General features: G+C 39.5%; 1 protein-coding gene across 4 annotated transcripts in view; it reads left to right on the forward strand.

Moving 5' to 3' along the window:
• The window catches only part of DOCK8 (dedicator of cytokinesis 8), a 193,513-nt gene that overhangs the window by 155,720 nt on the left and 19,523 nt on the right, over positions 1-18,270 (forward strand). For all 4 annotated transcript variants that reach the window (XM_019730243.3, XM_019730266.3, XM_019730259.3 and 1 more), the window contains 11 exons: positions 274-361; positions 4,213-4,309; positions 5,720-5,854; positions 6,731-6,883; positions 7,959-8,117; positions 9,021-9,121; positions 9,871-10,063; positions 14,364-14,507; positions 15,836-15,967; positions 16,420-16,554; positions 18,009-18,098. In XM_019730243.3, the coding sequence (XP_019585802.1) occupies positions 274-361; positions 4,213-4,309; positions 5,720-5,854; positions 6,731-6,883; positions 7,959-8,117; positions 9,021-9,121; positions 9,871-10,063; positions 14,364-14,507; positions 15,836-15,967; positions 16,420-16,554; positions 18,009-18,098 (1,427 nt within the window). The remainder of the gene's footprint in view (positions 1-273; positions 362-4,212; positions 4,310-5,719; positions 5,855-6,730; positions 6,884-7,958; positions 8,118-9,020; positions 9,122-9,870; positions 10,064-14,363; positions 14,508-15,835; positions 15,968-16,419; positions 16,555-18,008; positions 18,099-18,270) is intronic.

Raw genomic sequence — 18,270 nt, forward strand, 5'->3', positions numbered from 1 at the left:
TCCAGGGTTTCACCGGAATTCTGTGTTCATGAGAAACATTCTCAGCAGCACTCCAGAAAGGCAGGGGTTCTTCTAAAGCTCTAGCATATCAATCAAAGAGCAGGCCAGCCTGCCGTGGACATGGGCTTTGTCTCCTACCAGCATCCAGCATGGACTCTAATTAGCCAGAGCAGTAGGGCTGAGGCCTCTTAGTTGAGCTTGTTGTGGAACTTCTGGTTATCTTGGAGGGTTTCATGCTAATCAAATTCCTATCATGCATTTCTTAACTCCTAGGGAATGACCGATTTTCATGCCTAAGTGAAAATTTGAGATGGAAGAAAGAGCAGACACATTGGCGGCAAGCTAATGAGAAACTAGATAAGTGAGTCACTCAACAACTTTGTGCTACTTTTACCTAAAGTGCTAAACTATTTTTCCCAGGCTACTTGTATTACTGAAACAACTACATCCTTCCAAGGGTAAGAAAATGGATCATCATTATCTGTGTAAATTCAGTACATCCAGGGACTCGGTATAATCAAAGGTATAAGGAGTTATGATTTCCAGTTCTTAAACATTTATTACATTGATAAGCATTTAAAAGAAAACTAATATTTAGCAATCTCAGGACAGATTACCCGAAATGATTTCAATTTATATTTCTACTCCAGAAATATGTACAAAGATGTATAATCAGGAATATTTATATCAGCATTACATAAAAAATTAAAATCATTGGAAACATTCTAAATGCACAAGAATAGGGAAATATGTAAGAAAATATTAGGTTGGCATTAAAATGTTTTGAAATCATTTTAATGACATGGGAAATGCTTATGATATCATGTTAAGTGAATAAAAGCAGGAAAGACACTTGGTTTTAAAGTAGAATCTTAAATTTCTAACTACATATAGTAAATATATTTTTAAAAACCTGGAAGGAAATTTATCAAAATATTAACAGTGGTTTACTTTGGGTGTTGAAGTAATTGGTGTTTCCTTCTTTACACTTTGCTGTGTTTCCTACAACGGATGTATTATGATGTGTATTATCAAAAAAATTATAAAGAAATGAAAGAAGAAAAATCCTGCTTGGATTGCAATATATGATATATTTGTGTGTGCAATAATCTGGATATATGGGGCATAAAACTAAACCTATTGAATATATACCACATGTCTGCCCTTCCTCTTAGCAGCAGGTAGTCTAGTGAACCTCAGTGTTCACTGAACAAAACATTGCACAGCAGCTAAAGAACCCCCCACCACACACTGGGTGAGGCCTAGGAAGGGTATCCCCATGGTGTATGAAGCACCCATCGTAAGGGAGTGGAGGGTGGGGCAAAATTGCGTAGCCATGTTGTTTTGTAAATAAACATAAGTTACTATCTTCGTTTTATTTATTTATTTATTTTTATTAGTTTCATGTGTACAAAACACTGTAATAGTTAGACATTTATCATCTATACCCCTCGCAGAGTGATAACCCCCTCCCCCAATCTACTACCCCTCTGTCGCATATAGCTGTTACATTTCCACTGTCTCTATTCCTTATGCTGTACTCCACTTCCTGTGAATATATATATATAGATATATATAGATATACACATATATATATACACACATATACATGTGTATACACACACACACACACACATATACATAAAATTATAGTTGACATTCATTATTATTCCACTTCAGGTGTACAGTGCGGTGATCAGGCATCTACATCATCCCTGAGGTGGTCTCCCTAATGAGACAAGTGTCCAAGTTACTATCTTTGTTGCTGCCACAAGAATGCATCATTCTGGTCCATCTATAGGAATATTGGGAACCAAATTTATTTTAAAATATTAAAGAGACAAAGGCATTTTAATTGTAGGTGTTACTTCGATAGCCTCGTTATTGGACTTCTTAATGATATCCAGTTGTGTTTGGTATTTTATTCTTGCTTTAAGTTCGCTGAACTGATTCATAAGATATTTGGTTCTGAGCGTGCATAAGTTCTAGTTCAGGCAATAAACAAAACAAAACAAAAAATTTTAAATGTACATGCAGTAGGTGCTACAGAAATGCATAAGGCATCTACTGGTTAGGGCATCTACTCTATGAGACTAAGAGTAGAGTCTAACAAGGCATGTTTTGCATGAGCTGTGTAAATTGATGTTTTGGGGAACCGTTCCCTTTTGCTTGCAGAAACAGCACCACGTTGAGCCTTACTTTCCATGCAGGGCCTTCCAATTCTCTCTAGACGAGTTCTCAGCCCTGAGCTACCTGGTGGGTGGCTCATTGTCAGGGCTAAGGGTTCACCTCTGCAGAGCTTCAGGATGATGTTTTGTTGTTGTTGTTGTTGTTGTTGTTTTTTAACTGCTTAATTTAGCTATTTGGAAAATTTTTGTAATTACAATAGTGGGGTCTTTCGCCTTTTTTTTTCAGGTCATTTTTCAGTTATTTTGGCTCTCTTTCTTACAGAGCAGTAATTTTCAACCTTGGCTATACATTAGAACCACCCAGGGAGCTTTCAAAGCTTCCAGTGCCAGATGTACCCAAGGCCAATTAATTTGGAGTCTCCAGTGGTGGGACCCAGAAATCAGTATTTGATAAAACTCCCTGGATGATTCTGTCGTGCAGTCAAATTTGAGAACCTATTTTAAAGGAATAGTTAATAGGCTTTTTAAAAACCAGATTAATGGTGGTGATCATTGCAAAACGATGTGAACATACTTAGTACCACTGAACTATACACTTAAAGGTGGTTAAGATGGTATATTTTATGTAATGTGTATTTTACCACTATAAAAAAAATTGGGGGGAAAAAAACCAAATCAGGACATTCTAGAAGTGCACTGTCCAATATAGTAGCCACAGTAGTAATGTAAGAGAAAAATGCACACCAGATGTTGAAGACTTGGTACAAACAAGAGAATGTAAACTATCTCATCAGTAATTTTTATAGTGATTATACATTGGCAATATTTTTTGATATTGAGTTAAATAAAATATATTACAATTCATTTCACCTGTTTCTTTTTGCTATTTTTAGTATGGCTACTACAGAATAGAAAATGACATCTGTGGCCCCTATTATGTTTCTATTGGATAGCATTGCTCTAAATCTAAACCTACCAGTAAATTAATACAAAGTAGCTTTTATATTTCATTTATTATACATAAATGTTATCATGTGGAGAATGAGAAAAAATTGTAGAGTGGCTTGGGACCAAAAAGCCTGTCATAAGCGTGAAAACAAAGGGAACTATGTATTCTGAGCCCTTGATGGCATTGTGAGCAAGGCAATGCCCCCATTATTGGGTGAAGGGAACTCAAGATGAGCTGGTGATCCGGGTCCAAGACTTTTGAGCTCCCATCATGACACCTCAACCCCTGTGCTAACATTCTGGCCACTGGGGCATCTTGGGAACGTCAATTCTTTACACTCCCCTTTCCTAGCAACCAAATTTAGATGATACAAAATACCTTTTCCAGTTTCAGTTGGATTTTATGAGAATGGATGAACTAGTGTGTAAAACGCTCTGATTCCTTAAAATGAAACCTAACAGCGGAGCAGCACCAGGCAATTTCCCATCCCCTACTGAGTAATAGCCAGTAACGTCCAGTAGGATGTTAGATGGCCTGTTCCACAGGAATGCAACCATGCTTCCCATTAGAGAAGGACAAAGGCCTGTACTTGGCTGTGTAACCCCAAGGCGGCCTTTGAGAAGTCAAGAGACTGACTCTTCCCTGACCGGGTTCTGAAGCATCACAGTCTCCTAATCCAGTAGCATCGCTGTTTGCCAAATTCACATCACACCCAGTTTCACTCCCTCCAGCTTGTTGCGGAGGCTTCCCTTGGCTCAGATCTGGAGATGGTTCTCATGCATGAAATGCAGGCATGGTCCTGAGGCTTTAGCAGCAATCTGACTGGCAAGCCTAATTGCTGGTAACAACCAATAATTGCTTTTCTACCTATTCTGTTATTTCTGTAATTGTCATCATTATTCATAATAGTGGGGATGAGGATGGCCTGGAGACTTTACCTAGAAAATTTTTTTAACCAGACACTAATCACAGAAAGCACCTACTCCTTAGTTACCTGTAGCCCGCTGCTTTGTATTCACTCCAAGATTGACTGTTCAGAGGACTTCTTTATGCCTTGTTGCATAGATTGCTATCATTGGGATATGGCCAGGTTTGATATGCACTTTAATTTGACCTTTTTTTTTTTTTTCTTAGAACAAAGGCAGAATTAGATCAAGAAGCCTTGATCAGTGGCAATCTAGCTACAGAAGCAAATTTAATCATCCTTGACATGCAGGAAAACATTATCCAGGTGAGGACAACAACACCTGATCTATTCAACATGAATATGTTTACTGGAATTTAATAAAACATTCTTTACAGAAATTTGTAAAAGAATTAAACATGATCCCAAATGCCTTTTTTTAAAAAAATCGAAGTTGAGCAGTTTATTGTTTACACTAGTGTCCAACTTACAAATTCCAGAGATAATGAACATTCTTCAGGCTTCTTGGACTTGCTGTTTGCTTGGAATGAGTTCATAAACTGACTCTCGTAGCTAAATTTGCCTGAGTGTATCAAGTTTATAATGTGGATGGTGGGCTTATAGTTCAGTATCTAAAATAGGGATAGTAGCTAGTTTGGGGTTGTTTTTTTGTTTTGTTTTGATGGGTCAACTCCAGTTGAATTATGATTGATGTCTAGTACAGGAGCTGAGATTATGACTGAATTAGGTTAAAAAGAAAAACCAGTATGTGTCTGTTTTGGACACAAATTAATGAAATTAAAGTTATTTGTGCCCTGAATTTCCCATTCCTGCTACAGAAAATTGTAGTGTCACTGTGAACTTGGCAGTAATACAATTCATCACACAATGGCCTCTTCTAAGTGAATGTTTCCAAAAATTCCCAAGACATCGAGGTGTTAGTGGGTTTTTAGTTAACCTGAAAAAATGAGTCCTTCCATGTTTCCAATGAGAAATCATTTAGACTAGATCCAGTATTGCTTTTTAGGGCTAGAAGAAGAAATATTGATGGACTACAGTGACATCTTAGGTATCCAACTTTTAAGTTGTCTGAAATCAAGGTAATTATTGTAGAAAAATAAAGACAAAAAGTATGTGGTATTTTTGATAACTTTGATACTTAGCATCACATTGATTATGTCTTTATACAAAACTACTTTGAGGACTATATACCTAACACCAGTCCTCAAAATGTATTTGCAATTTTCAAAGAAAGCTGAAACTTAACTTTTCATTATCTTTGGTGGTGTTAATTTTACTATAGCTGATAAACAAGCTTCATTTAGAAACATCACTACCATCCAGCAGCCTGTATTGTCTTGGGAGACCCATGGTTGTGTTTTGCAGCTCACAAGGAGAGCTGTGCCTTGTATATACAAAGACAGAACATTCCAAAAGCTATTTCCCAGCATGGGGAGAGGTGTACCTTAGAACTGAGTTTAGCAGCCCAGAATTAGGCATATATCCCAAATCAATTGGGCATTTTGAAATAAAGTCCCACTTGGAAATAAGTCTTCAGCTCACATGGTAATTAATGGATATGTGTGATGTTTTACCAAACCCTTAAGATCTTAGAGATGGAACTTCAGCATCTCTGTGTCTACAGCATCTCAGCATCTTAAAAGTGTCTACTTGCATCTTTACCCCTCAGTTTACTGGCCCAGTGCAGGGATTAGTGATGCTCTTCTGTTCCCCCAGGCAAGCTCGGCTTTGGACTGTAAAGACAGCCTGCTGGGAGGTGTTCTAAGGGTCCTGGTGAATTCTCTGAGCTGTGACCAGAGCACCACCTACCTGACTCACTGCTTTGCAACACTGCGAGCTCTCATTGCCAAGGTAAACATGGAATGCATGTTTTCTTCCTCTTAATTAAGATTCTCATCTGGCTTCACGTTTCTCCCCTCAGCTGCACCAAAACCCACACAGTACTGTGTTAAGGGATTCTGCAGTATAGGCCAAAGTCTCCCCAGGAAGAAAGCAGATGCACTCATTCTGCGGAAATTCACCATGGAGAGGAAAAACAGGGCTCTCACCCTTGAAATGTGGGCTGAACTATAGAAATTTGCAGTGGCTACTCACTAGAGACATGAGAACACAAAGCAACTGAGCGACTTCGCCTTTCACCCTTTTTTTTAAATACCGCATCTTAGATTAAAGTCCTTATACATGAGCCCATTTGTGAGCCTTACCAAATGTCACGTTATAAAATGACAGGACGATTATAAGTCAGTTTCTTGTAGCGTGAAGAATATAGGTATTCCTTAGGTAAAATGCAGTTTACTTTCTCCCCCTTTATTGAAAATCTCAGTTGGTGCCTTCTACGTGGGCTCTTTTGCAATTAGAAAGGGGAATTCTGCTCCTATCAGGATCATTTTCGCTTTCTTGGTCACCAGTAATTTCCAGGGAACCCAGGAAGCTCAGGATAATTCCTTCAGCGTTGTGACTTTGCCAGTGAATGCAACCTGGCTGACAATGCGATTAATGATGCAGCTCTGGTCTTAGTGGTGCAGTTCGTAATTAAATCTTAAGTCACTCCATTGCTTCAATTCACCTTGTGACTCAAGTAACTCATTATCTTTATGGAGCAGTGCGTTAACTCTTCTGGGCGTTGTGCTTGTCCAAGCAGACATTCACATATTCCAACAAGCATCCAGTCCAGAAAGCAGATGGAAGTGCCAAGTGACGCCTAACGGCCCTTTGTGTCTGTCCTAGTTTGGCGACTTGCTGTTCGAGGAAGAGGTGGAGCAGTGTGCAGACCTGTGTCAGCGTGTCCTACACCACTGCAGCAGCAGCATAGATGTGACCCGGAGCCAAGCCTGTGCCACCCTCTACCTCCTCATGAGATTCAGTTTTGGAGCCATCAGTGTAAGAACTCAGCCCAGCGGGGTGACCCGGGATCAGTAAAGTCAGTGCAAAGCATGGGTTCAGGAAAAGTTTACGGATTGCCATTTACTTCTGTCCTATATGAAGGAAACAATGAGTATGTACATAGATAACCAGCTTTTGTGGGGATTGGCATCCAAACGTGAATATCAAGACTGATGAATACAGTGGTTTCCACGTGTTTCAGTCAATCAAATAAGTAAATAAGTAAATAAATAAATAAAAATTAAAAGTTGTCATCTGTGGGAAAAAATACAACAGGCTGTTTAAGAATTCAGAAGAGAGTGTCCTGTTTCTCACTTCTGATTGACTGTGGAAGAGAATTTGAAATGATCAGTGTCATCTGCACCTGAGTTTTAATAGACGCTTAGGAGCCTTTGGAGTTCAGTTTTATTGAACAGTCAACTTTTGCTTTTGTTTGTCGAGATTTTGGTCTGTTCTTTTGGAATTTATATTCGTGGTCTTGTTCAGAGCATGCTCAAGTGATATTAAAAGATAAATTTGGCTCACGGAAGCAAGGCAGGGTCCTCCTGATATGTTAAGCATAGCTATTTAAAAGCATTTCGGACATTCCTCAGGGGACCTTGGGATAGCCATATTTTTCCATGAGCCTAGAAGGAAAGGAGAAACAGACAGTCACTGCTGACCCAGAGTCCAAAATCTCAGAAATCCTGGCCGTGGAGATCCTGTTCCTGTTTGCAGTTTATCTAAAGTCCTAAGAAGAAGAATGTTGGCATAGAAGGAGACGTCCTTTGACCCAACTTTGTAGTCACCTTCCAGCCTGGCAGCGTGGAAGCCTCCCAGGCCTCGATGAAAATCTAAAGGGAGCTGACAGATTTATGTCAGAGCAGTATCCATTTAAACCATTTAAACAACAATATGAATCTTGTGCAAAGTGTGGTTCACATTTCATTAAGAGAGAAGGAGATGACTGAGACCGGCTAAAGGAACATCGAACAGTTATTGGTATCTGGCTCCATTGCCTTCAATTATCTACTAGCTGAGTGCCTCTGATTTGTTCCATTTCGTTTTGTTTTTTTTCTTTTCCCTGATGCAGAACTTTGCAAGAGTAAAGATGCAAGTAACCATGTCTCTGGCATCTTTGGTGGGCAAAGCACCAGACTTTAATGAGGAGCATCTGAGAAGATCCTTGAGGACAATTTTGGCCTATGCAGAAGAGGACAAAGCCATGCAGAGCACCCCTTTCCCCATCCAGGTAGCCTGAAGAGCATGGTTTATATCATGAATGGGTTGGGAATCAACCAATGATAAACTTGTATACATATACATATATGTGTGTGTATACATATGCTTATATATATACACACATACATACAATATAATTATAAAATATATAGTTATATATTTATATATGAAGTATATAATGATATATAATATGTTATTTTACTATATATATATATATATATATATATATATATATATATATATATATATATATATATATACATACACACACACACACACACACACACACACACATACATACCGAAAAATGTATACAAATGGACACTTTGGTCAACGTTGCTCAAGCAGTAGTTTGCCGTAATCAGAAGTGTCTGGACGCTGACGGTAACTACTTTGAGCACCTCTTGTAATTGCAGAAGTCAAAAGTGACTTGTATTGATCTTTTGTTACTGGTATATATTGAGTATTACAATGTTAGTACAGTTTTCCTTTCTTAAAAGGGTATACATTTTTTTGGCACCCTCTGTAATATGTATACAATATATATATACTGCCTCCTACTTGGTATAAAAAGCCCTGATATTACAGATTACAGTTAAGGGCTTTTTCAGTTGCAAATAACTGGAACTAGTTTAAACTAATTTAAACAAAAAGGTAATCAAGAGAGAAAATAGTATAAGGATTCAGGGATAATTCATGTCTCCCAAGAGCTGCCTTCCTTCTGGGCCTCAGAAGCACCTGGACCTGGGAAGATGAAGGCTGCAGAGGATCCAGCCTAGATTCCCCTCTACCCGCAATCTCTACTCTCTTAAAGAAGCCTGTTCATTCCTGCCCATTTCGCTTTCAGTGCAATCCTAACTCATTACCATGGACTATAAAGCCAAGATTATTTGAGGGTGTACACTTTTTGCAGGTGGAGGAACTTCTCTACAATCTGAATAGCATCTTATATGACACGGTCAAAATGAGGGAATTTCAGGAAGATCCTGAGATGCTTATGGATCTCATGTACAGGTAAACTTTTCTTGATAAAATCAAAAGGATGTCACTTGAGCATCTAGAGTTTGTCATTGTGGAGTTCTTATTAATGTAATTACTAGAAGCCATGTGGGCACACTGTTTTGGATGACATCCAAAACTGTATATAGAAATTAATCATTTAGAGTGAGTTCATTCATGTACAAGTTATCAGAAAGATCGCTCTAATTTAAAAGAAGGTACCTATTTTATAACACTATCTTCTACTTACTGTAGAATGAAAGAAAATAACTATCAACTGTTACATGAATTATTTCCTATATGATTTTTTACAATTATATTCAGATATACATGTACAGTTTTATTTAAAAATCATATTTTACTCTAGTTTAAAACTTTGCCATGCCGTCCTTGTTCAGGAGAAACTAGTTGCACAGGAAAAAATTATTCTGATATGAAATAAGGGTAGTGCTTTTGTGTTCTTTTACTTTGAAAAGAAAGAAAAGAGAGAAAATTGCTAGAGATCCATTAAAATAGATATCATTCTATCAAGTCTTTATTTTCCCATAAAGTTTTAATTAAATGCTATTTCTTGGGATCCAGAACACCTTGGACATGGAATGAGAACAGCTGGTCTAATAAACATTGGCCCTTTCTCTCATATTCTGAACATGTAGCCAAAACTCTTGGGAAAACAAAATTCTTAGCAGAAAAAGTAGCCATACACAGTAGAAAATCAGTGTGATTAACCAGTTGTCCTTGACACTTTCTCACTCGGTCCTCAGAATTGCCAAGAGTTACCAGACGTCTCCTGATCTGCGGCTGACCTGGCTCCAGAACATGGCGGAGAAACACACCAAGAAGAAGTGCTACACAGAGGCCGCCATGTGCCTGGTGCACGCAGCTGCCTTAGTGGCTGAATATCTGAGCATGCTGGAGGATCACAGCTACCTGCCTGTGGGCAGCGTCAGCTTTCAGGTGAGGAGCGAGTTTAGCTTTTCCTTTAGAGCAATGGTTCTTAAGTGGGGGCAGTTTTGCCCCCCCAGTCCAGAGTGCATTTGACAACGTATGGAGACACTTTTGGATGTTACAACTGGGTGTGGGGTGGTGATTTACTGGCATCTAATAGGTATAAGTCAGGGACACTGCTAAACTTTCATTCTGCAATGCATAGCGCAGCTCCCACCACAAAGAATTATCTGGCCCCAAATGTCAATAGTGCCCACGTTGAAAAACCTGCTTGAGTGTATCATATTCGCCTCTTCTAATTGCATCATCTTGGTTTGGGTTTTTTTTTTTAATTATTGTTCGTAATAAATGTAGAGTCAATAGGCACTTTAGACATTCCCAAGCACTTTCACATCTGTGATTTCATTTGCCCTCCCCATCAGCCAGTGAAGCAGACAGATAGGGAAGATGTTATTACTCCCAATTCATGATAAAGAAACTGAGAGAGTGATTTCTCAAAGACCCGTAGTTGACACAGTATACTGACAACCGTGAGAGTATTTTCCAAACATTGGAGAAATGATATTCCTCTTGGCCCATTCCCTGGATTACACTCCACAGCTCTGTAGTATCCCACTCTCTAATCCAAAAATCAAGAAAGAACCAAAGGGAAAGGGGCAAAGGGGCTGAATCAATACTTTCTCAGGATAAGCTGAATATTACCCATAGTTAGCAAAGGGAAATTGTTTTCCAGCCCTGAATATTGGTTCAGGCTCGGTAGGAAGCTCAGTGGCCACTTAGACTGTTTTTGCTAAATAGTTTAGTGTAATCTTTAGAGAAAACAAAAGTGTTATGAGTACTTTTTTAAAAGAGACATAATCTGTGAAAATGACCAACCCTGAAACCATGAATAATATAGTACAGTAATCGAGCCCTTTTCAAGCCAGACTCACAAAGTCATTTACAAGTGTCTGTATTATTCTTGTTTGAATTTACATGGCCGATTTTATAAAAGGCTTTTTCTTATTATTGTTCTTCAATACAATGTTGTGATGCTGTGTGAACCAGAAGGAGAGGACAATTCAAACTGACTTTCACAGGCTTAGAAAACAAGTCACTGAAACTATTGCTGGTGGAGCCAAGAGCTTCTGATTTCCTAGAACATTGTTCACCTGCCAAGCGGGGTCGCCTCATATTATTAACTCCTCTTTTCTTATGGTCTCCAATAACAAAAATATCTATTCTATCTTTTAGTCTCAGCAAATATATTTTGTTTTCAGCTCAGAAATATTTGTAATCTAAGCCAAAAATTAAATTCTTATCCAAAAAGCATAAAAAGATCACATTGGTTTTGAATCACATAAAAGTAAAGAAAGTTAAAAAAGATCATTTTAGGTGCATCTGCTTCTTTCATCAGACTTATTTTGGCCATTTGGTATTATCAAAGATGAATATTATAAGTGCTAGTCTTTCAATTCCCAGAAAATCTTTAGGTTTATCACTTAATGTTGAATTGTATCATCCTTTTTCTTGTTGCATGAACCGAACTATTTGTTGTTATTCTTTTATGCCTTTTTCCCAGTTATTATATTTTATTTGAGATTATCACTTAAATAATTAATGACATTTTGTTATTGTCTTCCATGTTTAGTAAGTCTTACAATTCTAATATCACCTAGAATTCAGTTGATTTGCTTATAATGAGTCATGCCAACATGAGACAGAACAATTATTCTAAACCAACAGAAAGCCTCCACATTGTCCCTATATGGGGGTGCATATAGTTCTGTTTTTTCATATGTCTTTATCCATTTATTCACTCTTCTAGATGATATTTATTAAGCACCTATTCTGTCCTCATGAATTTTACATTCTACAACGTCATATAACTATTTCACTCCTTATTCAATTATAATCATGATAAATGCTGTAATAAAGAGGCACGAGATGTGGTGAGTGTTTATAATGTGACCCAGAAAGGAAAGCACAGAAGGATAAGGAAGGTGAAAGGGAAGACAAAAGGAACTGTGAGTGGGCAGTCTTCATGATCCACAGAACGTGGTGAGTTAGGTGTCCTCAGCTACAAAAGAGAAGCCAAATTATGTTGATACTTAAGAGCCAATTCTCTTTTCTCTCAAATGAGACATACCAAATCCGTTTGGAAATGTATGCTTGCAAGCGACAGAACACCTAACCCAGAGTGACCGTAGGTAACAATGGAATTTATCAGCTTACATGAGGAAGGTGAGCCTGGAGTAACACCTGCCACACTGGACCTAAGGGCCCAAACAATGTCATCAGACCTCAGTGTCGACACTTTCTGTCTCTGCTTTCTGTTATGTTGGCTTTATTCTTCACAGATTTCCCACACTTGTTGAGAAATATTTAGGTTTACACTATCCCAGGTTCAAGTCCTGGAGAATAGAAAGATGCCTCTTTTCTAGCAGTTGCTGAGAAAGTCTCAGAGCATCCTATTGGTTTTGATGAGGTAATGTTCTCATGTCTGAACCAATCATAATAGCCAGAGAAATGGAATGCGAAATGGAATTGGCAGGGCCAGAGTTGAGATCCACACCTGGAGTTATGATTGGTTCCCCAGGAGGCTTTACTTTATAGAAAGATAAAGGAATTCTGGCAGCATCAACAACAGATGTCCAGTGTTGATTTCTTAAATACTCTGTGCTTTAGTTTTCAACCTTTTCCTGCTCCAATAAAATTGAATTTTGGGAAAAGAATTATGAACTGGAGCTAAATAAATCCATGCAAGAAAAATAACTTTGAGACCACTGAATTCCAAGGAGCTGAGATCATTGAAATTCTGTGCCCCAGAGTACAATATTTATTCCACAAATGTAGATATAGATACATTCTCAGATACTGGTGTTTCTTTTACGTCCTAATTCTGAAGCCAGGAAAGTCTGCCCAGAATCTTTTTTCTCTGACTACAGCTAATAAAGCTACATAACTTCAAATCTCTTCCTCTACATATAGGAAAATTGCATACAATTCTAATAGTATTTGTTTTGGTGGGTTATTAGATTCTTTCAGCTGAATCTCTGGGACCTTTTTTATCTCCAGTTCAGAAACATCATTATAGCAAGGCCACGTTTGGAAGAAAGACTGGCCACAAAAGCTTCTGTATTCCTAAAACTACATTACAGTATTAGATGTGAAGATATAGGACTGTGACAACTCTCTTCTCCTTGATTACTAAGGTTGACTCACTTGGTCTTGCTAGCCAAGCAATGAGGCCAACAGATTTTACTTCAAAAACCAACTCTGGTCCATTGATAGTGATTGACTGGAGTACTATGCTGAGAAGAATTTTTAGACTGTATCCAAGCTTCAGGGGAAAGAGTCCTATAATTGATTAGTTATGCCTTCCATGAGTGCAAGAATAGGAAGGAATGGCATGTGTGCTACCTGTTTGTAATTGCTAGGCTAGAAAGATTTCCCATTCCCATATTCATTTCTTTCACAGCTGTGAGACAGGTTGAAGAAAATGACTCTTGGTCTGTCAAGAGTATGGGAGTTACTACCAGCGCTGGAGCTGGGGTGAGGCAGGTGAGGCACATAAAGCACAGAATTTAAGGAAGCACTGACTCTCAGGGTCAAGTTCACAGTCAACACTTACACATCCCTGAGAGTAAGTGCTTCCCTAAATTTTGTGCCCTGGGTTCACCCTAGCCCTGGCCTTGGTCACTGTATTCTCTACTAGAGACTTTAAATTCTATAGTTTATATAAAGGAAAAATATGTAGAAAGGAAGAAAATGTTTGGGAAAGAAAAGATTAACTGCTACATCACCATAAAACTTTCCATAAAGAAGACAGTCTCATTTACTGTTGTCCTATAATATGATCGCTATTCACCTACAAGTCAAGTTAGTAATAGCAATGTTCTTCAGGGGAAAAAAAAAAAAAGCAAAAGTGAGAGGTTCACTCGGCTGGTGAAACAAGGAGTCTAGTCAACTGTTATTTGGTCTTGGCCTTTTGAAAACCATGGACCAAGGGACCCCAGCTGGATGCCCTTAGGGTCATTTCACTAAAGTAATTCAACTGTTGTTACATTGAGGCAAGTATCCTTGATATATCTCCTCATAGTTAAAAAGAAAAAAATACATATGAGTTTTGAAGACCAGATGCTCAGTGTGTCCTTTCAGAATGAAAGGCAGCCAGAGCCTCTACCTGGTGGAATGACAGGCCTGTACAATCACAGGCTTGCTGGGGATCCTTGAGCGTGGCTTCCTCATGACTACATTTGGGGCTCCTGTGGTGCCATTTGTTAGGCCGGTCCCCTGTTCTCTGGGCTTACACTGTGATCTCTTTCAGAATATTTCCTCCAACGTGCTGGAGGAGTCTGCGGTCTCCGATGACACTCTGTCACCTGACGAGGATGGTGTGTGCTCTGGCAGGTACTTCACCGAGAGCGGCCTGGTGGGCCTCCTGGAGCAGGCCGCCGAGCTGTTCAGCACGGTGAGTGCGCACAGCGGTCCCAGGGCCTGGTCTCTGTGTTCAGGCTGAACTCCCAGTGCTGTGAATACCATTCCCACTTCCTGGGACACGTGCAGGGGTATGCAGGGCAGGGGATGGCCAGGAGGACTTTGATGGATGCAAATTGCATCAGCTCTCCAGGGAGATGAGAAAGCCTTTCAGCACTGCAAGTCTGGTTTTTCACTACGTGCTCATTGGCTGGGCAGCAGTTTCACAGTATTATTCCTTTTAATAGGGGTGGAAACTAAGCCACAGAGAGGTGAAATGGCTTGCCCAGGGTTACGCAATAAATGATGAGGCATGTTCTCACTCCCTCATCTTCCCTCTCCTAGAGAAAAATATTGGGGTGGAGCCACTGAGACGAGCGGAGGGGAGGGGAGGGGAGGGGAGGGGAGGGGAGGGGAGGGGAGGGGAGGGGAGGAGAGGAGAGGAGAGGAGAGGAGAGGAGAGGAGAGGAGAGGAGAGGAGAGGAGAGGAGAGGAGAGGAGAGGAGGAGAGGAGAGGGAAGAAATAAATAAGCAGTGTCTTCCTTCCTAACAACTGAGTCATCCTCAGGACTGTCACAGAGTAGGACCTGCTCAGAAAAATGTGGGAGCAGAAACCACTGAGACTCCCCCTCATTAAACTAATCTGGGTCTAAACACTCCTAATGAGAGAAAATATACGTAGATTAAGTCATTGAGATTCAGGGTAGGAGAGAAAGTCTCTTGTCCATTTTCATTTTATTAACCTCTCACCTCCCTCAAAATTTAGGCCAATAAATATTTAATATTTCACTGTATTAGGCTGGTCCAATTTTGTTTTCATCCTTGTATTTTTCTTTCTTTTTTACTTTTCAATTGCAAGTTCCCACCCTACAACCTCTATGTATTTTAATTATTCACCATCTTCCTTTTTTTCCTGCTTTCCTTTTCAGGATTCAGGAAAAGTCCAATAAATTCCTCTTTTCCCCAAAATTCACTAAAATGAACCATTAGAATCCTAACACCTTTCAGGAATACATTGAACATCTGGCAACAGGGGACCCCTGATGCCATTTAAAAATGCTAAAGCTGCCTTCTAGAATTGCTCTTATTCTCTGTCGCCAATTTCCTGTCCCGTTTTTCCTCTGTGAACATCATCATACAGAACCATTTAGCATGTGTCTAGTTCGAGTGCTGCAATCGCGCAAAGATGCTCAGATGGCCCTCCTGCTCTCTAAACTATTGTGGTGCCAATAATAAACCCATTCTCCAGTGCATACTGAACTCTGCTTTCTCTTTTGAAGTTTCCAGAGGTTAAATTCTCTCTGATTTTCTTCTCTTTCCAAGGGAGGATTGTATGAGACGGTTAACGAGGTCTACAAGCTGGTCATCCCCATCCTGGAAGCACATCGAGACTTCCGGAAGCTGACTTCCACTCATGACAAGCTGCAGAAGGCTTTTGACAGCATCATTAGCAAGGTAGCTGGGGACCCTGGCCAACAGGTCCTGTTACCTGGCAGCAGATGACGCTGTCCCAGAGATGCTTAGCCCCCCTCCCTCTGCAGGGAGTGATTTACTTGAGCATATCATCACTGTAGCTCTCACCTACCAAATGGAAAGGGCTGGGCATAGAGGAGAGGCCCAGAATTCAGAGTGTGAAAGAAGGTAGCTTCAATCACTTTCCAACCAGGAGATGTGAGAATCTTTTAAACTCACTTAAAGGAAGTCCTGCAAATCTTTCATGGGATCTCTTTTGTTATTATTTCAAAAGTTTATTCCATAAACATTGAATTTTTTAAGGGAGTGATTTCTGTTTATGTTCGCTATAGGGATAAAATGCTTTACAAACAGCAAGACTCCTATCCTTTGCAACACAATGGATCCTCATGAATTATATAACTAAGGAGAGGTTTTCTTCTGTTGCTCATCAGGGTCATAAGAGAATGTTTGGAACCTACTTCCGAGTTGGTTTTTATGGATCCAAGTTTGGGGATTTGGATGAGCAAGAATTTGTTTACAAAGAGCCTGCAATTACCAAGCTTCCTGAGATCTCTCACAGACTAGAGGTAAGAAAAGTGACTCTGTGTGCTTGACATTGTATACTTGACAAAAACAAGTTACAAAAAATCCAAAGGATCATGGATTCATCATTGATATATATATATATATATATATATATATATATATATATATAAATTTTTCCATATTGCATGTATAATATGAATGTATTAGGTGAGATCTTGAGGTAAAGCAGGGTTTGGATTGTTTTCTTCTAAGATTCTAGGTATTCTTGTCAGAGTTTGTAGATTTATGTGGTGAATATCATTTTTAAGACTATCCAAAATTCAATCAATGTCATATGCTTTCTTGTTTTCAAATTTTAGTAATAGTTCTTCAGGTTGAAGGTTATTACCTTGACTTTGAAGTAATCTGACCAGGTTACTGACTTACACCTAGAAAATGCTGTGGCCAGCCTTTCGGTGTCACTGGATAACACATCCCACTTCTGGCAGAGAGATTCTCACAGTAGCCACACCTGGGCTGTGGCACAGCGAGCTCTTACTGCTGATCCAAGGAGCACCCTGCTTTGGATAATTAGAGTCAGGGTCCCAACCCCTGGGCTGGCAGTCCCAAGTCCAACCTGCTGTTTAATTTGATCCATAATGTAGCAGAAAAGAGTAGCATGTTCCCCGACAAAAGGCTTGAGACAAAGGGAAACAACATAGAGAAAGGTGAGAAAAAAGAACGCAGACTTTGAAAGGGCCAAACACTAAGAGCTCAAGAGGAAAGTCAAGCGGAACCCCCAAAACAAAACCCTCTCAGGGTGAATAACTGGGGTCCCCTGAACTGCTGACACCAATTAAGCAGAGCTTCGCTCCTTATACTTTCTTGCTATTGCTTTGAGTTTACGCCCTTTTAAGGCTGTAAAACCTAAAACATTTTTGTTGCCAAGTTTCTTCTTTTACTATCTATCCATGCCAGTTAAGACAAGGGATTTTAATCCTTACTTGACTCAGAGAAGCCATGGCCTAGAGTGGCTGGGTGACTCACCCAGTCATTGAGCTCATGAGAAGGAGAGCTAGCAATCCCCAGGACACTTGGCTTTTTCATGTGTTTTCCCAACTTAGGACTAGAAGGGCATGTTGTGTCTTCTTGTGCACGGTGCTTTGTCACATTACAGAAAGCCTGGTGACCTCCAAGTTCCTAGGGTACAAAAGGCAAGAAGTGAATAGTGCCATACCCCTGGTGCTGCTTCAGGAAATATGATGACTCTGGTTGGAATAGAGATGAATCATTCATACTGTAGGGATACACGTATCAGTTTGCAATGCTGGACTTTCTTGTATTTTTATTTTTGTCTCAGGAGGTGTCGAACTTGCATTATTAGATCAGAGGGACTTTCAGTAATCAACAAGCAAACTCTCCCTTACACTTATTCCAAACGTTTTCTACTTCTGAAAGACAAAAGGTTGCATTACATTGAAATAACCTTTATAATCTGTCGTTTTCTCTTGCCTAGGGATTTTATAGTCAATGTTTTGGTGCAGAATTTGTGGAAGTGATCAAAGACTCTGCCCCTGTGGACAAAACCAAGCTGGATCCTAACAAGGTATGAGGAAATTTGCAAAATATAACCATCAGGCTTTGATTCCCTTCGTTCTAGCCCAAGAACATAAAGTGACCTTTGTGTTGAGCTCTCCAAATCATGTCAGTGCAGCCGAACTTTTCTGTCTAGGGTTCAACTACTATTTAGTTAGATTTTAAAGAAACCATATTCAAAG

Source organism: Rhinolophus sinicus, chromosome 16 (assembly GCF_057876585.1).
Source record: "Rhinolophus sinicus isolate RSI-liver-muscle chromosome 16, RSI-T2T, whole genome shotgun sequence".
Taxonomy (NCBI): domain Eukaryota; kingdom Metazoa; phylum Chordata; class Mammalia; order Chiroptera; family Rhinolophidae; genus Rhinolophus; species Rhinolophus sinicus.